Source organism: Phlebotomus argentipes, unplaced genomic scaffold (genome assembly GCF_947086385.1).
Source record: "Phlebotomus argentipes unplaced genomic scaffold, Phlebotomus argentipes genome assembly scaffold_4, whole genome shotgun sequence".
Classification (NCBI taxonomy): domain Eukaryota; kingdom Metazoa; phylum Arthropoda; class Insecta; order Diptera; family Psychodidae; genus Phlebotomus; species Phlebotomus argentipes.
Window position 1 is genome coordinate 7257491 of NW_026776174.1, and position 21338 is coordinate 7278828.

The 21338-nt window shown below is 34.7% G+C and overlaps 1 protein-coding gene across 3 annotated transcripts; it reads left to right on the top strand.

Annotated features, from left to right (window-relative positions):
• The first annotated feature begins 2 nt into the window (after window positions 1–2).
• On the top strand, window positions 3–21278 carry LOC132258232 (AN1-type zinc finger protein 6). Of its 3 annotated transcripts, XM_059755439.1 has the most exons (7): window positions 3–126; window positions 930–1024; window positions 18022–18240; window positions 18485–18832; window positions 18906–19109; window positions 20174–20318; window positions 20439–21278. In XM_059755439.1, the coding sequence occupies exons 4-7, from the start codon at window positions 18734–18736 to the stop codon at window positions 20585–20587; spliced, it is 597 nt and encodes a 198-aa protein (XP_059611422.1). In that variant the 5' UTR covers window positions 3–126; window positions 930–1024; window positions 18022–18240; window positions 18485–18733; the 3' UTR covers window positions 20588–21278. The 3 variants fall into 3 exon arrangements, with proteins under 3 accessions (XP_059611422.1, XP_059611423.1, XP_059611424.1); XM_059755440.1 differs by lacking the exons at window positions 3–126; window positions 930–1024 and adding an exon at window positions 7989–8540; XM_059755441.1 differs by lacking the exons at window positions 3–126; window positions 930–1024 and adding an exon at window positions 8568–8844.
• Window positions 21279–21338: the final 60 nt, after the last annotated feature.

A 21338-nucleotide genomic window follows, 5' to 3' on the forward strand; every position in this document is an offset into this window, starting at 1 on the left:
ACCTGAAAATTATTGCAGTGTTCTTAGCACTTTCGGAGTGGTACAGTGAGTGTGATTTGCAATTACAAGTGTCGTCTGTGATTTTGTGGATTATTTGGACCATTTGAGTCGACAATTGCCTACTAGGTATGTAGAATTATGCAAAGAAGAAGCCTGAGAAGAGTTTTCAGGTGAAATTCCCAGTGAAAGTGAGCAGGAAGTCGGTGAATAGTGGATTTTTCTGTGGCAGCCTTGAATCGAGATTCACTTTTGGGGTTTTCCTCCAATAAACTCATGTCCGCCATTTTATGCCAGTGTCTCTCAGAGGCTAACAAAATGTTTTACATAATTCCCACTTATTGACGAGGAATATCACGACGGGCAGTGTGCGAGGGGGCTTGGGGGCGCTCGGGGGAGACTTTTGTGGTGTGTGGCGCACATCCGGGAGCTTCTGGCGGTGGTGTAATGGGGAAAACACAAAGTCATCATGGAGACGAAAAAAGGTGGTGATTAGCAGTGAATTCCTCTGTAGAGAGCTCACTTCCGGATGGGTGGCGATCCCACGGTTGTGTGTGGTCGTGGCTCAACTGGCGAGGGAGTCTCCAGTGGGCAGTCTTTGGGAGTGACACTGGGGAATGATGGAAAAAGTGATGAATGTTATGAAGTTCCCACGAATAAAAATCGATTGTGAAATGTGCCAGAAACAGCTACCCAGCATGTGTAATAAATTGCTGTCTGTCGCTGGCTGATTCGATAGAATATTCCCGTGCATTCGTCGGGCAGTGTTTGTAAGGAGTATTGGCAATTGCGTCAGGCTGGGGCTCTGTGGGCTTGGGGGGGAAAAGCAGGAAAACAACATGATTGTGTGGCTGACGTCTTTCCACCCAAAGTAGACTCTCTTCTCCCCGTCAGGCATTTCCGTCCTAATGCCTCTCATTTCTCTTCCACAGACAACTGCCATCTGGGTAGACTGTGTTCCGCAGATCAATAGGAGCGAATCGGATAAATCGCTTTGCCTCAATCGGTGAAGAACGAGACTGGAATGGTGAGTGAGAGAATTGTTTGTTGCATCTCCACCTTCTTGACGTAGAAGGAATGTCTGTGGTTAAATGTGAATGCTGCGTAGAAGCAGCTGCAGATCACTGTTTCTCCAGTGGTGTGGCTGTGGCCTTACCCCGTCTGTCCCTCGCCGCGGCCACGAGGAGGGCACAGCACTCCCGCGGGCCAGAGCAGGAGCGACAGAGACGTGCGAGACGGAGAAAGGGCGTCTCACGTCTCAGCCTGACACAATATCCATTAAGAATGGGTTTGTGAGGAGAGAAGAGCCACTCTGGAAATTCCAATACTGTGTGTGCTGTTGTGCTGTGCTGTGTAGAGAGGAGAGTTTATGTGTGTACGTTAAATTTCGATTAGTCGCCATGGAGAGTTGGCCTTTCAACGCCACTGCCATCCTCATTCGTCAGCAATTAGGTGATTTTGTCATCTGAGAAAATGCTGTGTGCTTCGATCACCCGCCACCCAATATCCTGAATGTGTGATGCGGGGAGAAAGACGCCCACCACCCGCGCCCTCAATGACAATGTCTGGCGCTTTTCCTCGTCAGAGTTTCACATTGTCGCTTCGGCACACACATAACTCCCTCCTTTGTCCAGCCAGTGCTCAAGGTGATTTTTCGACACTGAGGAGGACAGATGAAAATGGAAATTGCAGCGAAGAAAACACAGCCGGTGGTGACCTTAATTTGGTGCATAAGAAATTATGGATGTAGCAAGTGAATGTTGTTTCAATATTGAAATGAAAGTGATATTGAGAAATGAGTGTGAGAGAGAGAGAGGAAAAATGAAAGAATCGCAGTGATGATGAAACGTGGCAATTTTCATGTGACACATATTGGGTTGGTTTGTATATTTGTGTCCTCTAAAAGAAATTGGCACATTTCTTGTTGTGTACACACATATTGGAATGACGAGGGTCTCTCCTTTGCTGGTGCTTTTGGTATGTTCACTTAACAGAGTAGTTGTATTTTGTCTCGCGCGCATAATGGTGGGGGCTCTCTTTAATCACATTTCCCAATTATTTAATCACTTAATTTCGTCATTTTGCAAACAAAAATCCACACACTTGTGAAGAATGTCTCGTTTTCATCCAGTGTACATGAGCGAAGCGGGGAAAAATTCATGTTCGCGCGTTGAAATGCTGTAGAAACTCTGTGTTGACGTAGTTTTTCTCAGCTCTTGTCGCTGAGATAATGGAATGAGAGAAGGAAGGGTGTGTGTATGTATATTAATTTCTTTAGTATTTCCAATTGAATTTGACTGGACAAAAGACGATGACGTGCCCATTTGAAATTCGCCAATACTCTGTGTTGTCTCAGAGGAAATGGTTTCGCTTGAGATAAAACTTCAAGACAAAAAAAAGAAAAGAGTAACTGGTGAATTTCACAATAAAATAGGAGGGCAAGAAAAACACGATATTCGACTCTTCTACTGATTTCTCAATTTGTTTACTTGTCGACTTGTGGGTTTTCCAGGAAGTGTTTTGCCAACAAGATCTGACCGAATGATTTTTTGGCATAACGTATAGGAGGAGATAATAATATTGAGTATATGTACGGAGCGTCGCACAAGTTCGCACACCTCTCTTGTGTCTTCCGAGAAGACTCATCTTTCTCCCTAACACAATATATATATTATATATCCAAAATAACGAATCGAGCGCGCACGGATCCATCTGATGAGAGGCAATTCTAGCGACCACAAGGTCAGTGGCCTTCGGGCAAAATAATCACAATGAACGAAATGGGCGAGGAGTGAGGCGAGATGGAAGAAAACCATCAACCGCCAGTGCAAAGAACGCAATTTATATTTATACTGTTCTTGTGTATTTATACGATTTGGGTATTAAACACATATAAAGTGAGCCAGTACAAAATGGGAATGAGTGTCATCGACTGCGTCTTTCCTGCTCACCGCTATATTGGCTTTTTTTCCTGGTCATACATTGAGACTCTGTCCTACAACACTCCATTAGGAAGATTCTCAAGTGTGCTTGAACTTCACTTGCGAACTCTGAGGAATTGTCTGGAAAACACACACCTTAGTTGTAATAATATGAAGATGATTTTGCAGAAGTTGAATGCTTTAGATTTTGCCAAAGTTAAGACTATTGCGTCTTGTGATTAAATTCTATATTTTAAAGAGAAATTTTCATATTATCTCTTCTAGCCATATCCTTATCAATTACAAGTGAAAAAAGTGCAAATCGCTTGCCAAGTTGACTTTAAAGAGAATTTTGTCCTTGAATAATTGTTTTAATTTAAGCAAGAAAAGAAGTCAGTTAATCGCCAGACATTTTCTGTGATTGTGTTGAAATTTATAGAAGTGACTTTAATAGAAAGACTCTGTGTATAAAGAGTGTTTTTGGTTTTCGCTGTATATTCTTCGAAGAATCTTCGAAGAAGGCATTATGGTCTTGAGAGATGCCTACAATCTTTGTCTGTTTAAGAAGCGCGCTTCTTTCTCGTGTTCGCTTTTATAGAGACAGAGACGAAATTAATTTGAAATCGACTCACTTTTTTCCCCTCTTTTTGCAAGTCTTCGTTTTTATATTGGCAATTATTGCTATACTATAATTTTGTAGTTATTTCAAATGATTTTTTTCTTCTTCTCTCTCTCTCACTGCGGGAGTGTACGTGTCTTTTTCATATCTCGTGGGTATATGAAAGTTGAAAAATGATTATGAGGAGAGACCTCCACTTGACTTGGTTTTTTCGCTCGTCTCTACATAATGTACGCGCGCGTACGTACAAATGACGAAAAACCATACACTCTGCATGGGTGAGAAGATAAAAGGTGAATTGACCAAGAAGAAGATAGTGTGTGGTATATATATATGGAATACAATGAATAAAATGATCACATAGAAGTGAATATATGTGTAAAAGTTGAAAATGGCAAAATGGAAGACGCAAAAGAGTGAAGGAGACTACTAAAAAGAATCCGCAAAGTCGCGAATTACAATTGGAATGCTTTTATAGACGCCAAGGTCGTGTGTATATTGGTATTTTCTCGATTTTCGTTTCATTCGCTATTCTACATACATTTCGTACATAATTATACACACCATGTCTCCATCTTTATACTATACATATTATGTACCTAATCTGTTTTGTCGTGCTTTATTATTTTTCTAATCTCTCTCCTCAACTCACACTTTATCTATACAAAAAAACGTCCGCAAATATCTACAATATATGTAGTGTCAAATGATTTAAATTTTATTCAATTAAAAAATCTCGCAAAGAATAAACTTTATGATTCCAATTGAATATACATTCATACATAATCTAACCATGTGCTTTCAAGAGTGAGGAATGGAATATTATCTATATATTGAATATGAAATGCTCAACGTGATAACATTGACCTTCACAGAATCATGCACATTCTTTGTCTCATTGAGTTCAACTTTGTCAGTCTAACACGAGTCAAAAATAAAAAAAATTGTGATGTTTTGAAAATCTTCAGAATGACAGAATTACATATGCAAACGTCGTTGGTTTTTTTTTAACTGTTTTTATTACGTGCATAACTTTTTCCTGGTATTCTTAAAGTTGGTTAATTCTTCAAGGCCTGAATTCCTGAAAAAGTAGAATATTTCTTACACTGAATTCTAATTTAGAAGTCTTGAATTCTAACACACTTAATAATCAATGGCGACTTTCTAGTTTTCGTGAATATTAATTTAAACACACGGATTTGAAATGAAACTTGATTTTGTCGAAGTATGAAATCAGTATAACAATCAAATAAAAGTTTTAATGTGCGTTAAAACTTCCTAGTAAGTGAGTCTTAAAAGAATGAATATAGCGAAATAATTAGCAGTTTGATGGCAGAGATTAGGACGTTGACAATTCAAGGTAAATCGTCTTTCTTAAATTTCCCTCGGCAAAAAAAAATTCTGTAAAATTACTGCGAATGTGTATTTTTTTTTCTTAAAAGCAAAGACAAATTATTATTCAGGGAAATGAGGAAGAAATACAATTACGAGAGGCGAATTCAAAAATAGCTGCAAATAGGCAGGCGCTCATCGGATTTGGATGTGTTGATGTATGTATTTTTACTCTACAGCTTAAACAAAGATCTGAACAAGAGAATGAGGATATTGCTTTTGGGCGTTATGAAGAAGGTGCTGATTAGCAATCACGAGGGTTAATTGAATATTTATGTGTGTATGTTTAATAGCAATGTTTAGAAAAGTGGGCTAATTTGCCCCCAAAAATTTCTTTGTCAACTTCTTTTCCGCTTTCTTTGTAAGACATCAATACGCATTTAGTAATAATTATTAATAGTTACGAAGAATCATTAGGATTATCTACGTGTCGACTGTTGGATCAGCTGTTTAGATCATGAGTCGAATGCGTTCATTTTGGCACCAGAAGACAAAAATGTTTTTTGGACAAAGTGAAATTTAGACAAAGAATTTTGAACATTTTTCATTGTCTTTTTTAGGCTCTGAAAACAAAGTGTGTGAATTTCCTTGAAAGAATACCATTTTTTAATGCCAACTAAAGCATTCTGTGTCAATATTATGCACATGCCTAACATTTCTTGTTAGTGCTGGTTTGCTTTTTGTTTAAAGAAATTCATAGCATAAAATAGGGAATATAATTTTTCCACATAAATACATACTTTGTGTGTCTGATTTACAACGTTCTATCTGCCTTTGGCTTTGTGTTTCTTTGCTATCGAACGCAATATTCTTTGTTTCACTTCAATTAATTTTTTGTTCTTTCTACTTTATAGGAGAGAAACGGACAAATGTATACATGTGAATTCTTTGTAGTCTCTAGCGATACAGATTTTGACATGATGACTTTAAAATTTATTTTAATATCAAAGAGCAAAGAGTCTGAAATTTGACAAACATACTTTGTAGCATTTAAAGCAATGTATTTATACACTATTACGCTTCTCATACTTATTTACTGTGTTATTTAATATAAAGAAGAAGAAAATTGAAAGCAACAACTATTGAGGTTTTGTTCAAATGTTGCAGAACAACATAGAATAAAGGAAAACGTTGAGGGAAAAATATATTTAAAATGAGCATTTTTTTGTATGACTAACATTGTGTGTCTGATGAATATTTAGTTTCTACAAAAGGATAAACTCACGAGAAAACTCACAAACACACACATACATTCTGTATTTGTACAATTTACTTAAAAATTTACAATTCTTTGTACCATTATTCAATTTGTATCTGAACACTTTATCCACCTGAAAATTCCCCCATGGAATACATTGGTTGTGTGGTTAAATTTATGTGGTGTACACCTGCGATCTCTCGTTACCCACTTGTTTTCATTTGACTTCACTGTGTACGCATTTTACTTAGAATATTTCTCAACATTTTCTATAAACTTTTTATGTTACTTTATACTAAAAAATGTGTCCAATATAAAGAAAAAACACTTGAGGTCCTTCTCAGCATACATGAAACTTTACATAGAGGCAAAAAGGAAATTAAAAGAATATTCTGCAAATGTGAATTTTTTCGTATATAAAACGTGTATGTTTACTGGGTTGTTATCAGAAAATTATGCGCACTTGGAAATAGTCTGTGAAATTGACAAACAAACTGAAAATTCTAGTTCTTTTTCGCAACAAACAGTATCTATACAAGCATTTTAGCGCAGTAGTATTATTTTGTCAAAAAAAAAGAAACGTACATATGATTGCATATTTGTTTGAATTTGCCTGACTGATGAGAGAGAAATACGCCTGTAGCACCATATTTAGCAGTAAATTTCTGTTGCTTAGTGATACGAATGGGAAGTAGGAAGGTTATTGACTGTCTCCAAATGTCACAAAGGATGGTAATTCCGTAATAGCTTCCGTATTGTTGACGTCAAATATGACCTTCACAAGCAGCCAAAAAATCTGTATATTTCAGAATTCTTTCCAATATCTTTCGAAGGTTGATTTTCTACCATAACAAAATGTACCCTAAAATGTTGGTGTATAAGGAGCTATCCTTTTACCCTTAATCCTCTTCGTGAGGCATTTGCGTTTTAATCTGAGAATTATTATCCAATTTCTTTTGTTGGAATAATTTTTCCTAATTGAAGTATATTTTTTGCCATTGAATTCATGATTAATATGATTTACAAACAATTATTTGCTCAATGTATTTTTGTGAGTGTCATTAATTCACTCTAAGATTGAATTTATTGCTTGTGTTGAGCGTTCTTTAGTGGAGAATCACAACACCCATAAGCTCGAAGAAGGCAGTAGGCTTATCACATGTTTTATATGTTTATCACCATTATCGTCATCATCTCATGATTCTCACTTTTGAATGCGTCGCAAAGAGAGATGAAGAGGGGAAAGGAAACGAGAGAGCGAATGAAAGAAAGACATTCGCAGCAAATATTGGAGTTTCAGAGATGTATATATATATATATATGGTATACAGGCATAAACTGTATAAACAAATTTTGTGCCGTTGTCATGCCATTAACTTAAGGCAGTCCAGTCCAGTCCAGTTCAATATACCTAGAAATGCGCCATGTCTATAGAATGTTGAGTATAAATTGGAGGATTTGGATGGAAGTATAGCGTCTGCGATGTTTTTGGTATCGTATGAGTGTGTGTTATGTGTGTGTGTGATGAGAGGATTTTTATATAGCATTTTAATTCACTTTATTTCATTATGTGCGACTTCTATGTACTGTAGAGCAAAATACAAATGTGTATATCTTGACTTTTGAACAGAGAGAGAAATGCACACATGGACAAGAATTGTTGATACATAAAGAGGATTTCCCCTCTTGGCGTGAATATTGGTGTGTGTGTGTGTAGTGTAAGTGCGCTTGAAGAAATGGGAAATCAGCATTGTCACGCCAGCAACTGTGGCAGTGGCGTGCTCATACAAAGAGCGCCTATACACACAGGAAAGCTGGTTGGGAACAATTCAGGCCAGAGAATGAAGTCAGTCTAAATTGAGAGCTTGTCGAGTGCAGAACTTGAAGAAGATAAATTCTCATATTTTACTGTGTAGTCTATTTTTTCACATATATATATCAAAGAAGAGAATTTCACAGCAAAGAAAAGATAATTGCGTAACTTCCTTTTTGAAAATTATATTTTCTGCGTATATTAATTGCTAATATTTTACCTGTTGTTCAGACACATAAGACTCCATCCACGTGAGTGAAGTTTTTTTTTGTGTAGTGAAATAGAAGAATATTTTATCTCAAGAGAAGGCGAGGAGATAAATACGAAAAGGAGGCAAATTGTGTAAAAATCATCGTCAATAGATGGACTTTAAGAGGCCAGTTAAAAGTCCACGAAAAGAGTTAGTCCACGACGCAAAAGTGCCTGACTTTTGAAGAAAGAGGAACAATAATGTGGCAGTGGAGTTGTGATAATATAACAGTGTTTGAATGATAAGTGTAATATCATCACTTTGACTTGAGGTGAACAAATGGAACTTCTGCTATACATCGCAGTAGAAATCCTCGAAAGTCCGAAGAGTTAACGAAGGCCTTTTAAACGGTAAAAATATCCGAAAAGTATTAGTATTTTTTTTTGTATGAATAATGAAGGAAAAAGAATAGGTTATGGGGGTGTTTTATGTAGAAGGAGAAAAAGAGAAGAATAAAAATCCATTTCACTGCATAGTAATAAGCCAAGATCGACAATTTGGTTGTGTGTTTCAGAGAAACAATTTGACGTGTGCAAGTAGGAAGTGATGTATGTTTGTCACATACAGTTTTAACAATAGAACAAAACAACTGTGATTAAAATTTATCATTGGAATTTATCAGTTTGCCAACAATTTCGTCTTTCATTGGACCCAGTAAGTTTCGTAATTTTTTTCTTTCATTGTGAGATAATAGATTTTTTGAATCTCGTGATGTTCAGTGTGCAAAATTTTAATGAAAAAAAAAGTGAGAAAGAAAAGTGATATGAATTTAAGAATCCACTTTCTCATGCTCTTTATCATATTGGAAGTATTCTCCACCAACACGTTCATTACAATATCGCGAAGGAGAGAATACGCCACAAAAAATTGATATGATAACATATGTACAAATGTGTGTTGAATGGGTATGAAAATTGTGTCGTGTTGATTGAATTTAGCATTGGATGGACAATCATTCGACAACTGAATGATTCATATTTTTATCTCAATAAGCTCCATTCTCGTGTATTGAAGTTTGCAATATATATACATATATATATATATATATAAAGATATGGGGTGACAAAGGAGGTGAAAACTTTATTGGCTGATTTCTGGTTGTTGTTTGTTCCGAAAATAACAAGGAATTGCGAGAGAAAAAAAACAAACAATTAATACTTTTTAGACGAGATAACGATCAATTTTCATGTTTCACTCTTGGGCTTTGTCTAGTGCGCGGTGCTTGAGGAAATTAATAATGAAGAATTGAAATTTAAAATACAAATAGAATATTTTCCGGTATACTTTTGCGAGTTGAGTATATGTATATGGATATTTCTGTGTGTATCACTTGAATCACGAGATTCTCTTTGTATAATAAATTTTGCAATTTCTTAAGATTTCTTGATCACCTTGTAGAGTTGAAATCTTGTGTGAAACTGCGAGTTTCTCAAGTAAGCAACATTATTTTATAGAGCTTATCGTTTCTATATTTTACAAATTTTACCTTTATTATTTCTCATACTTTGAAATTTTTTTTTAAATAAAGCAGTCAAATGGATTAAATACATTACAATGATGACGCAATTTTTACCGCAAATTTGCCAAAAATTATGATGTCACAGTCGCTCTTGAATCATCAAGCGCGGAGATACAGTCAGTCGTTCCTGCTGTAGCTATGGAAACTACGCTTTTTTTTGCTCTTTGCACGCACAAATGGCAAATATGGATGTATTTATGTATTTATAAGTATTTATTTTCCTATGTATATAACTGTGTACATTTTCCGTAGTTTTGTTGTTCACACCTCTTGTGTTATTTATTCAATTTTCTATTCCACGTGTCGCATTTGAATGTCTTATTCCCATTTATTTATTGTAATTTAGGACATCTATTGTGGGCGTTAAATAATAATATTGTGCAAAATGATATAAATAATATTTTTCGTTGTTTGTGTCAATATAATTCTCATGGAAAAACTTGTAAGAAATTGAGTTATCTTAGAAAGAGGTTTTAATTAATTTTTCGTGAATGCAAAAAGAATTTTAATTTTTTCATATTAAATGGAATTTATTATTGGTTGATTTTAATTTATGTTGCAATGTTGCAGTGATATTGGAATTTACTGTTGACTTTAAATACACCGCAGATCAAATAGGCGATGGGCATAAATGTGCGTGTGATATCTTAGAAAAATTCCACAACTCGTCTAGTAATAACCGGAATATCTTTTCTTGTTTCATATAAAGTCATAGCCTGATATTAATGTCTCTTGCTAACGACTAAAACATTGAATGCATTCCGTTAATTAGAAACGAAAGTTCAGAATAAATTTATTTAAGTAAATTTTATCAGAGACGAAGTGTGGAATCTCTGATGGTGATTCTTACACAGACAGAGAGTGAACAGTCAGTCCATCTTGAGTCTAATTATACATATGATAGAATAATGTTGATCAGTCAGTGCGGGAAAAAGTACATATCATGGGAGGTGAAAAGGCGTGCATGTAAAATATGAAATTGTTTCATGCAGTGCAGAAGTGAGAAGGGTTCAACGTTGGTCTTTCTTGGGGGTCTTTTGGCTGAATATATCATATTCTTGGGTGATGTTTTCGTTATTTGCTCCCTGCGTCGCGCTTTCTGTTATACTTGTCGCAGTTCAAACGAGTGTATCAATTTTGTCCATGGGAAATGTAGGATATAAACGTGGTGTATATAAAACAAATTATATGTTTTATGTACGCGCATGTATATGTTTAGGCACAGCTGTCATAAAACAGGAGTCAGCCGGTGCGCAGTGAAGTGATGATGCTAGAGAAGTTCTGCTGGGGCACTGGATGATGATTCTCCTCTATTTTTCCTCCTTACATTTCCCTCTCTTTCAATCTCCCTCATTTCCAATATATTTTTCTTTGTGGTGACGTAGTTGAATGACCTTTGTCTTCACGCACAGTGCTATTGTTGTTACACATGGGTGGAGTGTGCTGAAGGAGCATGTATTAGGGTTTCTGATGGGTTTTTCTTTATAATTTTCTGTACATCATATGTGTCTTAACAAAGTGCAATTCACTATATATGCTATCGCGCATTTTCTTGATGCCTTATAGAGAAGAAGGAATGTTTGAGATGTGCTGGCGCAAAAGACTCTTTCTCACACAAAATGCACATAAAGACTTTTTCGAGATACATTTCCCATTTTTTTATTATTATTATTTTAAAGAAAATCCACAATTTGTTTATTTTTACGCGAAAACTGTGATGGAAAGACGATTAATTATATCTTTTATTTCTTCCCTTGGCTGTTACGGGCGAATCTGCTAGTCAGAATATAGCATGGCTCAATAAAAGTCATTGTGTACATACGCAGAATATGGCTTTTTAGGGTTAGTAACCGCATTTGAGGAGGGAAATATCGTACATAAGCACGTAGAACATAAAAGGGGACAAAAACGGAGAGAGAAAGTAAATGTACGGGATGAGTTGTTGGGTATGGCGCATCAGACATGAACGCATAAAGTTGGGCTTTTGCAATTTTGTTGACTGATTTTTTCTTTATGTTTTGCATTATCATAAAAATTTTTTATTTTAGTACATAAGACACATTATTGAAAATGTAGAACAGAAAAATTTAATTACTTCCTGTGGTTAATAGACTGACACACATATATTTTGTCGTGGTGCTGAAAAGGCGGTGGCCTTAATAAATGGTTTTGTGACATAGAAAAAAATCAATATTGAGCATTGACTTTGAGAATTCATTGAGGATATAACCCAATATTTGATGAATTTAAAAAATTTCCCATAGGAATACATAAGTATATTACATTTCAAAAGCTACACTTTGCTACGATTTTTATTAAAAGATTGCGATGTACAAAGCATAACTTATATTTCAGAATCCTTCACACATCGTTTGAGTACGATTCGTACCATTTATTTTTCACTTTTCTTCCGTAGTTCCGTAAATTTTTTTTCTTTCTTTATGGTATATGATGTGAAATGAGAAATAATATCGTGAAAAATGCCACGCAATAAAGTACACATAATTCCTCAATTAACCATTGAAAATGAATCAATTAAAAAAAGAGGTAATTTTAGCGCGATTAGTGTTGCATTTGCTAATTATTAAAAAAAAATCCACCAAACTCAATATATTCATAATTCACTGATAAGCTTTTGTATTTCATAATCTGTATTATACTGAAAATTCCGTGTGAAAAATTACAGTATGTGGTTGATAGTGGAGAGAACCACTGAGGTATGGAACAAAGAGGTTTGTCTCTCCCCATGTAACTCTGTTTATAGGGTGTGTATTGTGTAAATTCTATAGTCTGTACAAAATACAGAAATTAATATATACCATATTTTATTCACTGTTTGTATCTTGCTGGAAAAATTTGAATTCCCACTTGGAAACTCTCTCATATGTGGGCATTATATAAAAATGAAATTGTATACGTTCACTTTCAATGTTTTCTCTTCGTTTTCATAAGTGCAATCTTCAAGAGATAATAAAATTCCATCTGTCTTACATATTTGTGAGTTTCAGTCTATATGTAATACAATGTATACCACTCATATGTATGTACATACAATGCAGTATGAACAATATATTATGATGAGAGTAAAGTGAATTGGGGACTAATTAACATTAAAATTGTAATTGTGTTTCGGTCATTCATGACATGTGATAATTTAATCGGTAATAAGAGTATATATTTCCATCACATTTGGGAGATGCTAGAGTATTTTTTTTACGAATGAAATTGTTGTTAAATTTTATGTCAATGTCGAACTTTCATTTCTTGAGACATATATATGCATATCTATTAAATACATAGAGAAGAAAAAAATTTGTTGCAATAAGCATGTTTGCCTTGATATTGCAATAAAGGTGTTGTATTGTAAAAACAAGCTATTAAAAATATCTGATTCTTTTTATCCCATTAATGCTGACAATTTGCAATGATATCTTCTCTGCTGAGGGGTTGGCCTAGACTTTTTGTTGTTATAAAACTTTAGCTGAATGGTTTGTGGTTGGCAAAGGGTGAATAAGAAGAACACAGGTTTTGACAGTGGATAATTATGTATTGCGTGTAGTTGTTTACTAGAAATTGAGACTCTGTGGCCTTTCTTCTTATCCATGGTCACTTACGTTGACAATACTTGATAGATAATACTATGGCTTGTGTGTTGCTTCAACCACATTTATAGACATATTGCACAGAAAATTTCCGGTTTTCGCAAAGACAAAACAATATTCTTACTTATTTGTGATGGTAAATAAATGTGTGTTCATTGTGTAGTTCTATAGCAAGAAAAAAAAACCATTAGATTCCAAATTATAATGAAATTAATGTGTAATTTCCATAACAAATACAGTATATATTGACCTAATAATAAAAAGAGGTGGTTTAGATGTTTTTTTTGTAAGATGCAAAACATCGTCAATTATCTTTAGCAATTCATCTAATGGGGATCAACGCGAAACAATATTTTATTTTCAATTTCCTGTGTATTTACGGAATAAGTGAAATTATAGTTGATTTTATGTACTTAATATGTACATTTGCTGCATACAAACAAACATGCATATAAGTGGGTTTAATGAGTTAGTTATAGGTATAGCATTAGTACGTTTAATAGCGCAATACACAACTGAACATAAAACCAGTAAAAACTTGGTCATACTTCATTTCTACCAAGAACATACAATGAAATTATGCAGTTTCAAGCACCGTAAATTGAAAGTGAAAGTTGAGGTATAGCGAACAATTTGAATTCACAGAAATGAGAACTTGTAATCAACAGTTTTTTTTATTCATTCTCTCTCTAAAGTCTCTAAAAATCAAATTTCAATTGCTGCATTTGCATATACTGAGATGAGTTTGTTCAGAATTATCGTGTATGCACATAACCTACAGAATAATATAAACAAAGTTAGCAGCTGTGGAATGGCTGATGACTAAGTAAGCTAAGGTCACTCTTTTGAATAGAGATAATATGCATACAAATATATATATATATGTATGTATGTAGGTACATTTGATGACCGCGTCGTGATTGCCGTGGGATATACGGGAATTACTTACATAAGTGCTAGAGGAAATGCAAGCACTTTAACCCAAACAAAAGTTATGTACATATTCTTATTGGTAACGCATAGATATTGAGCAGAATTTTCCAAGAATATGCGCATAAAAATGAACTTAGAAATGCACATTGTTTCTATTCAATATTTAAATCAGGTGACATTTGTTCATTCACCACATTATTATTAATTATTTTTTTTACCAATATTTTGATGAACAATGCTCTAAAAAGTAATGTTGTCTTGACATGAATTTGACTGTATAAATATATTTGATGTAACCTGCTGAGCACAAGTACGACGAGTGGATGCTGAGGAGAAGAAGGAAGCCTTATAAGAAAGGCAAGATCGAAGACAAAGTATGGTGGATGACTCGACGGTGTAACATACACAGAAGTATATATTATATGTGTGGATATTGGGATGGGGAGGGTCAAAGTACTCATAGCCAAAGTCTCTTCACTCTATATTTTGTGGTCGTAAGTTCGGAAGATGGAAAATATGGCAGGCAGAACTAATCTTTCAAGATAAACCGCATGTGTAGCTTCTTATGTGTGAAGAAAATCTTCCCTCAGTTGTGTTGGTTTAGGAAGATTATTTGATAAATTCCTAAGATGACTCAACTTTGAGGGTAGAGAATAACTCAACTCATTCGTCGTCACTTAATTGATTTGTCGATTGGAAGAGGGTTTGTCAATCTCACTCTGTTCACAGTAGTTTGATTGTTGTATAAAAGAAAGAAAAAATTTCGTTTTCTGATTTCTCTCAGCGATGTGTGAAATATTATAAGGTGATTACACAAAAAGGTCTGTGAGCATTATTACATGTTGTTTTGTTGAATTTTAAGATGAGAGTAATATGAATTGAAAACATATAAGAGATCTTAATCAATTTGCTAAACTATAATAGTTTATATTTTTGTGAATTTCCTGATTTCCTTTTCACCTTTGGAATGTATATTTTTTTGGTGGCAAAAAAATGTGTGTTTTCAATTTCTAAATTGCTCTTTTTCAACAACACAACATCAACAACATTGTGTGACGTATTAATTTCTGCGTTATGCGTTTTTCTCTGTTTAGTTTTCTTTTTTCTCTGTGTGATGTTTGGCGAAAAAATCAAATCAGATTATTGCGTTTTAGTTGAAGTCATGCGAGAGTGAAATATAACTTCTTACCAAGGAATTTCCGGCAATTTCACCTTCATCTTGAATTGGAGTAAAGTTCCGTTTCAAGAGAGATGCGTAATATGTATTTCGGAGAACAACGAGAGATACAATATTGGTGTTTATGGACAATACTCTCTCATACATTTGGCGTTGTTGTTTTTTTCGGAGGAATACTTTCCACTTGTAAAGTAGGTCGTGCAAATTTTTCGAGAGCTTTAATTGAGCATATGTATATAATATAGTGAATGTTTTGCAATTACAAATAAATATCCTTTATGTGACACATTTTTCCAAGTGGTTGTTCTAACAGAAATTCTATTGTCTTCTTGTGGGAAAAAATACATAACAGAGACTGTAGAGGTACAACTGCACGCATTGTAGCAGATGGTCTGAAGAACGGCAAACCCAACCACCCACATTCCATCTAAGTGTGTTCAGACGGCAATTGTATACAGACACAATTGCTTATGTGCACATAGAATGTCCATATGTACGTTACATATGTGAATATGAAATCCCCGTTAATTTATTTAACTGGCACTGCGCATGGCTCCATTTTTCCGATTCTCCTGAGATTAATATTGGTTGCGCTGTGCACGTGTATTGAGTTAAATATGTAAGTGAGTGAGCGTTGGATTCCTTCCCACTCCTCACAATCACTCATCGTGCTCGTGACGCTGATGATGACGTTGAATTGCGACTGCTGACGACCATCATCACGCGCGCGAGCCACGGAAAGTGTTGTGTTGTGTGTACCATTGAGTCGTGCCTGTGGCCAAGAGATGATAAATTCTCATCTGCTTTGCAACACTCTCTAATGCTTCTTCCCACTGTGGAGGGTCTTTTACTGCCAAAATGCTATAGAATATAATCGAGAAGACTGTTTCCAATCGCAAGACGACAAAATGTCACGAAGTGCGACGGTGGAAGGTCTTGTGATGGAAGAACCTTGTGATTGTGAGCAAATGGAATTTCCGCCCTCTTCTCTTCCTCAAAATTCGGGATGAATGTATCATATGTGCTGTACATAATACGTTTACATGCTCTGCTATGCTCTCTGGGCGACAGAGAAGGAACAATCGTTTGAAAACAGGAGACCACATTTTTAATTGTGACTTGTATTACTGGGAAATTGATCTGAATGTTTTCTGTGAGAACATAATACACGAGTGAATGGCGCATTTCACTGGAAATCCTTCATCAGACTGTGTTGTGTGTGTGCGTTTGTGTTATGGTTAAAGCTTTTGCAAATAATAGAAGTGACTAATAGAAATGAATGAGAGTCTCTCTACCTCACTTAATTCCTAGAGTCTCGCAGTTGAGGATTTGATATAATACAAAGACAACAAGGAAACCGAGACTTTTTCGCAGTTTTCTCCATGTTGGCTTTTATTAGAACGCCACAATGACGAATTTTGTTGTTCCGTTCCGCACACACAGCAAAAAGAAAGAAAAACCCAATGTGTGGATGGACTTTATCTATGACTCACTCTATTTTCGGGAATCCAAACACATAAAGGCAAATATCTCACAAAGATTCCTGGGAGAAAAGTCGCATTTTTTAGTGTGATGCAATAAAAGAAACTTCAGTAGAATGATATCATTTATTCTTTTGAAAATATTTGAATATACATTTATCTATTAATTCTAGATTACAGTGACATGTTTCAATTAATGAGAAGAGAGTGTCATGGTTACTCATTTAGATTTCTGTGCCAAATAGCAAGCGAAACATTGCGGATATAAAAAAATATGCAATTATATATATAGAGTGTGTGTATATGTAAGAAGATAATTTTGAAAATTAATAAAACTGACACTGTAAATAATTGCATGTTCCAATTACTTACTAAAATTTCCTGTCTGTTGTAGATTTTCTAACATTCAAGAAATATTCTTCAATGAATTAGGGTTTATTTAAATTCTGAGTGAATTCTAAATTAATAATCCGTAAAGCTTTGTGAATGTTTTAAATTTTCATATCGATTGTAGCGAATGGATGGATATGTTCAAGGCGTAGAAATGAAAACTGACTTTGTCTTGTGTGACTGTTGAGAGAGTGATACATTTGTACATAATACATGTGCCAGAGAACTATCGTATTGAGCAAATACTTTTTCAACTGAGTACGTGTGGGAATTTAAAGTGATTGTACAATAGATTCCACAAGCGATTCTTTAGCATCTTCTTATATCACTCTGCATAATTAATCGAATATCATTAGTTTATTTCATATAAAAGAGGTGGATGATGATGATGTGTTATAAAAGAAATAATATAAATATGTCTCTTCGGATATCTAAGAAAACACTCTTTGCGATTGAAAATATATCGTGAAATTGCAAAATTAGTATGTTGGCATTGATAAGGTAGTTTTATTTTTATAAAAAGACGTCTATGAGTCTATCAGCCGTTGAGAGTTGGCAGTTGTGCATCTGAAAAGAATGTACACTTGTGCTGGCTGTGTAGGTGTTGTGCACAGAGCGCGCATTGGCTCCTCTAGGGTTGATAAATGTAATGTTTCGAAATGGGATTTTATATGCCTACAAATGGTTTTGCAACTGAATTCTAAAATTCTTTCTTCTCCTCCTTTTCAGATCTATCCTCATTTTCGGTCTTGACATCGGGTGACACCGCCAAGCAATTGGTTGGAGTGTGAATGCAATAGGAGGAAAATTACGGAAAAATCAACACTCGCCTAAGGACATTCATCAATCCAAACAAGTCAAGAGTGTGTAAGGGAGAGATTGATAGGAGAATCAGCACAAATCCGCAGTCATCAAGTTTACACAGTGGATTAAGAATCCATTCTAAAAGTAAGAGAAACACACAAAAGATACATTGTATTAGCAATTAGTATAAACAAATAGTGTGTATTAGTTGTTTAACTATTTAGCAATGTCTATAGAATTGAATGGTTTGAATTTTCCTCATTGCAAGGAAGACTGAAAGCTAATACAAGAGAGAGAGAATATATGTAGAAAAGTTTAAAAGACAATTTCTGTTTAGAGACTATTAAATATTATTTCTAATTATTATTATTATGTTTTCTCTTTGCAGTATTAAAAAAGTCTCAGTGTATGTGTTATTAGAATAATTGAGAAAGATTTCAAAGAGGAGAAGTGTAATACTGACACAGTGTGTAAGAAAAAGAAGAAAAAATTTGTGATTATATCGAGTGGAAACATTTTCTTCTGTGTCAAGTTTGAGCCACGCAGCTGAGATTATCAAGACTCAAGCGCGACGTCTTTTTCCAAACCAATTAAAACTCCGCAAAGTTTAGCGATAATTCAATAGAGGAGGAAAATCATGGAACGTGAGTCAAATCCAATGCAGCCTATGTGCAGATCCGGATGCGGATTCTACGGAAATCCCGCTACAGATGGTCTCTGTTCTGTTTGCTACAAGGTAAGTGACATTGTTGTGTGTGAAACACAGGAAGGAAGAGTGTGTATGTGAAATTAATTCGTTTTGTCATCAGGATTCGCTGAGAAAAAAGCAGCAACCACCTGTCAGCAGTACTTCTGTTCCTGCTTCAACTAACCCCTCTGGTGGATCCAGTAACGTTGGCACAGTTACAGTTGTATCACAACCGCAGACACAGAATTTCACTAGCGCGGTTACAGTCACCAGCACAGCACAGCCAACAGTGCAGAGTTTGCAACAGCACAATGAAATTAAAGATGTAAGTAGTTAAAATGCTGGAAGAGAAGAAGAAGTAAGAAAAAAACAGTCTTACAATGCAAAGCTGGTTTTTCAGCCTGATGAAATATTCGTGAGACTTTCTTTTTGGACACGAACACACTTTTTCGCAGGCTTGGATGAATCCATAAATTATTTTTAGATATTACTATGATGGTATTTGGCATTATTATAAAAATTTGCAATATTATTCCTTCATTCAGCATTCTTTTATGTTATTTTTTTTCTTCCTATAGTTCCCATTGAAACTTTGGGTGTTTTCGTAAAATGTTTTGCCATATACAGTAGCGAAAAAAGTTTTAAGACATCAAATTGGCATGGCAAGGGCATAATATGCAACATTATGAATTGCTTGGATGCTGGAGAATATCTAAACGCAATTAGGATCATTTTCCTGCAATGCATCAATAGGAAATTACTGATTTTCTGAACCCTATTATGAGAAATATGTCTAAAAATCGCACTTTTTAATAGCAAACTTCTGTAATTTTCACAACTACACAAGTGTTCTTGAACGATCAACTTGGGCTCTTATTTTACAGTTTATTAAAATCTGTGGACAGTTTTTGGGCCGCGATTGCGCTTAAGAAATTAAGAAATTGTGCAAAAGCGTTAAACAGTAGCGAAAAGCATACAAAATGCAAATTATCAAGTCTAAGTCAAGGCGGTCTATGATGTAGATGTCTTCTAGATATTCCAAACTCATGATTTAATGTAATTATGATTAAAACACGGATTTAGAGCAAATTATGCAGTGTCTTAATAACATTTTCGCTGTCCTTATACGTGCATTTCTCTGCATTTTGCAATATCTCGGCCCCGAATTGAGATATCCCCATGATTTCTACGCCATTTGAAAGATCATAAAATCCTTAACATTTTTTGTCTTAAGGTAAATGTCCGAAAAATTGAAAAAAAATATCGAAAAAAACTGTTATGTCTTAAAGCTTTTTTCGCTACTGTATGTCGTTGTGCTTTGAAAGCGAATTGACAGCGTCACTTGTCGTCGTGCAATTAATGAGATTGTTGTTCCACTTTTTTTTGCAGAAATTGACCAGCGATGATACATCTTCCACTACAAATGCAGGCCCTTCTGCCACGGGCAACGAGCAGGAAGACGACAAGGAGGATAAGGAGTCAAAGAAGAAGAAGAATCGTTGTGCCGTCTGCCGCAAAAAGGTTGGATTAACAGGTAAGATGGAGAATTGTGTGGAATGATATGTGGTATTATTATTATTATCATCATTGAAAATGGGAACTAATAAATTATTCTTTTTTCGCATCTCTTTTGCCGCTGCCGCAAATGAAATAGGTTTTGAATGCCGTTGTGGCGGCCTGTACTGCGCCATCCATAGATATAGTGATAAACACGACTGTACATTTGATTATCGAGAACACGGAGCTCAAGAAATTAGGCGCAATAATCCCGTCGTAGTTGGTGAAAAAATTCAAAAAATTTGAACTCTCGTGCCATCATTTCAATGTAATAATCAATCTATAATATAAAAGAAAAAACCTATTAATAATTAAAATTAAAAAAAAATAATTGATTAAGTAAGGAAACTGAGAGAGAGAGAGAGAGCGAAAGAGAGGGAACGTTTTGAGAAAAATGAAGAAAAAAAAAACATTACATATGCATATATTAAATCTTAACTATTAATTCAAATAAATATTCAAAAAGCTGCAAAAACGCGGAATGGCAAAATGTTTTTTTCTTTTTTTTAATTTGTTCGATGTATAAAACAGAATTATTACATTAAAAAAAAGAAACACTTAGAGAAGAGACATGTTTGGAAAAAAAATACAATTTAGGAATGAAATTCTCATTAGATATGTTTAGTTTTCTTTTGTAGGAATTAATTTGTTTTTTTTTTTTTCTTTTCTTTATAATAAAAAAAAACATACAAGCCAAAATTGTTAGTAATGCATGAATTCATTAACTGAAGACCCTTATTAAATTTATAAAAAAAATGACCTCTGCAACAGGAAAGAACTTGAGTAACATGAACCAAACTTACACTATTTTGTTTTTTTATTTTTCATTTACATAACATTATTACACTACAATTTCCAGCGATAGGAAATCTTTTTTTTTACACTGTGTACAGATTTACAATGTTCTAACAAAGGTACAGCTAATTAAAAGAAAAAGGAAGTGAACATAAGACGGTGAATAATCCACACACAAAAAAAAACATCAAACTAATCAGAA

What these genes read in the sequence shown, in the direction of transcription:
- LOC132258232 (XM_059755439.1), top strand. Translation starts at nt 18,734, where the DNA reads ATGGAACGTGAGTCAAATCCAATGCAGCCTATGTGCAGATCCGGATGC. An exon ending in TCTGTTCTGTTTGCTACAAG is followed by an intron (nt 18,833 to 18,905) that starts GTAAGTGACATT and finishes TTTTGTCATCAG; the next exon opens with GATTCGCTGAGAAAAAAGCA. An exon ending in CAAAAAGGTTGGATTAACAG is followed by an intron (nt 20,319 to 20,438) that starts GTAAGATGGAGA and finishes CAAATGAAATAG; the next exon opens with GTTTTGAATGCCGTTGTGGC.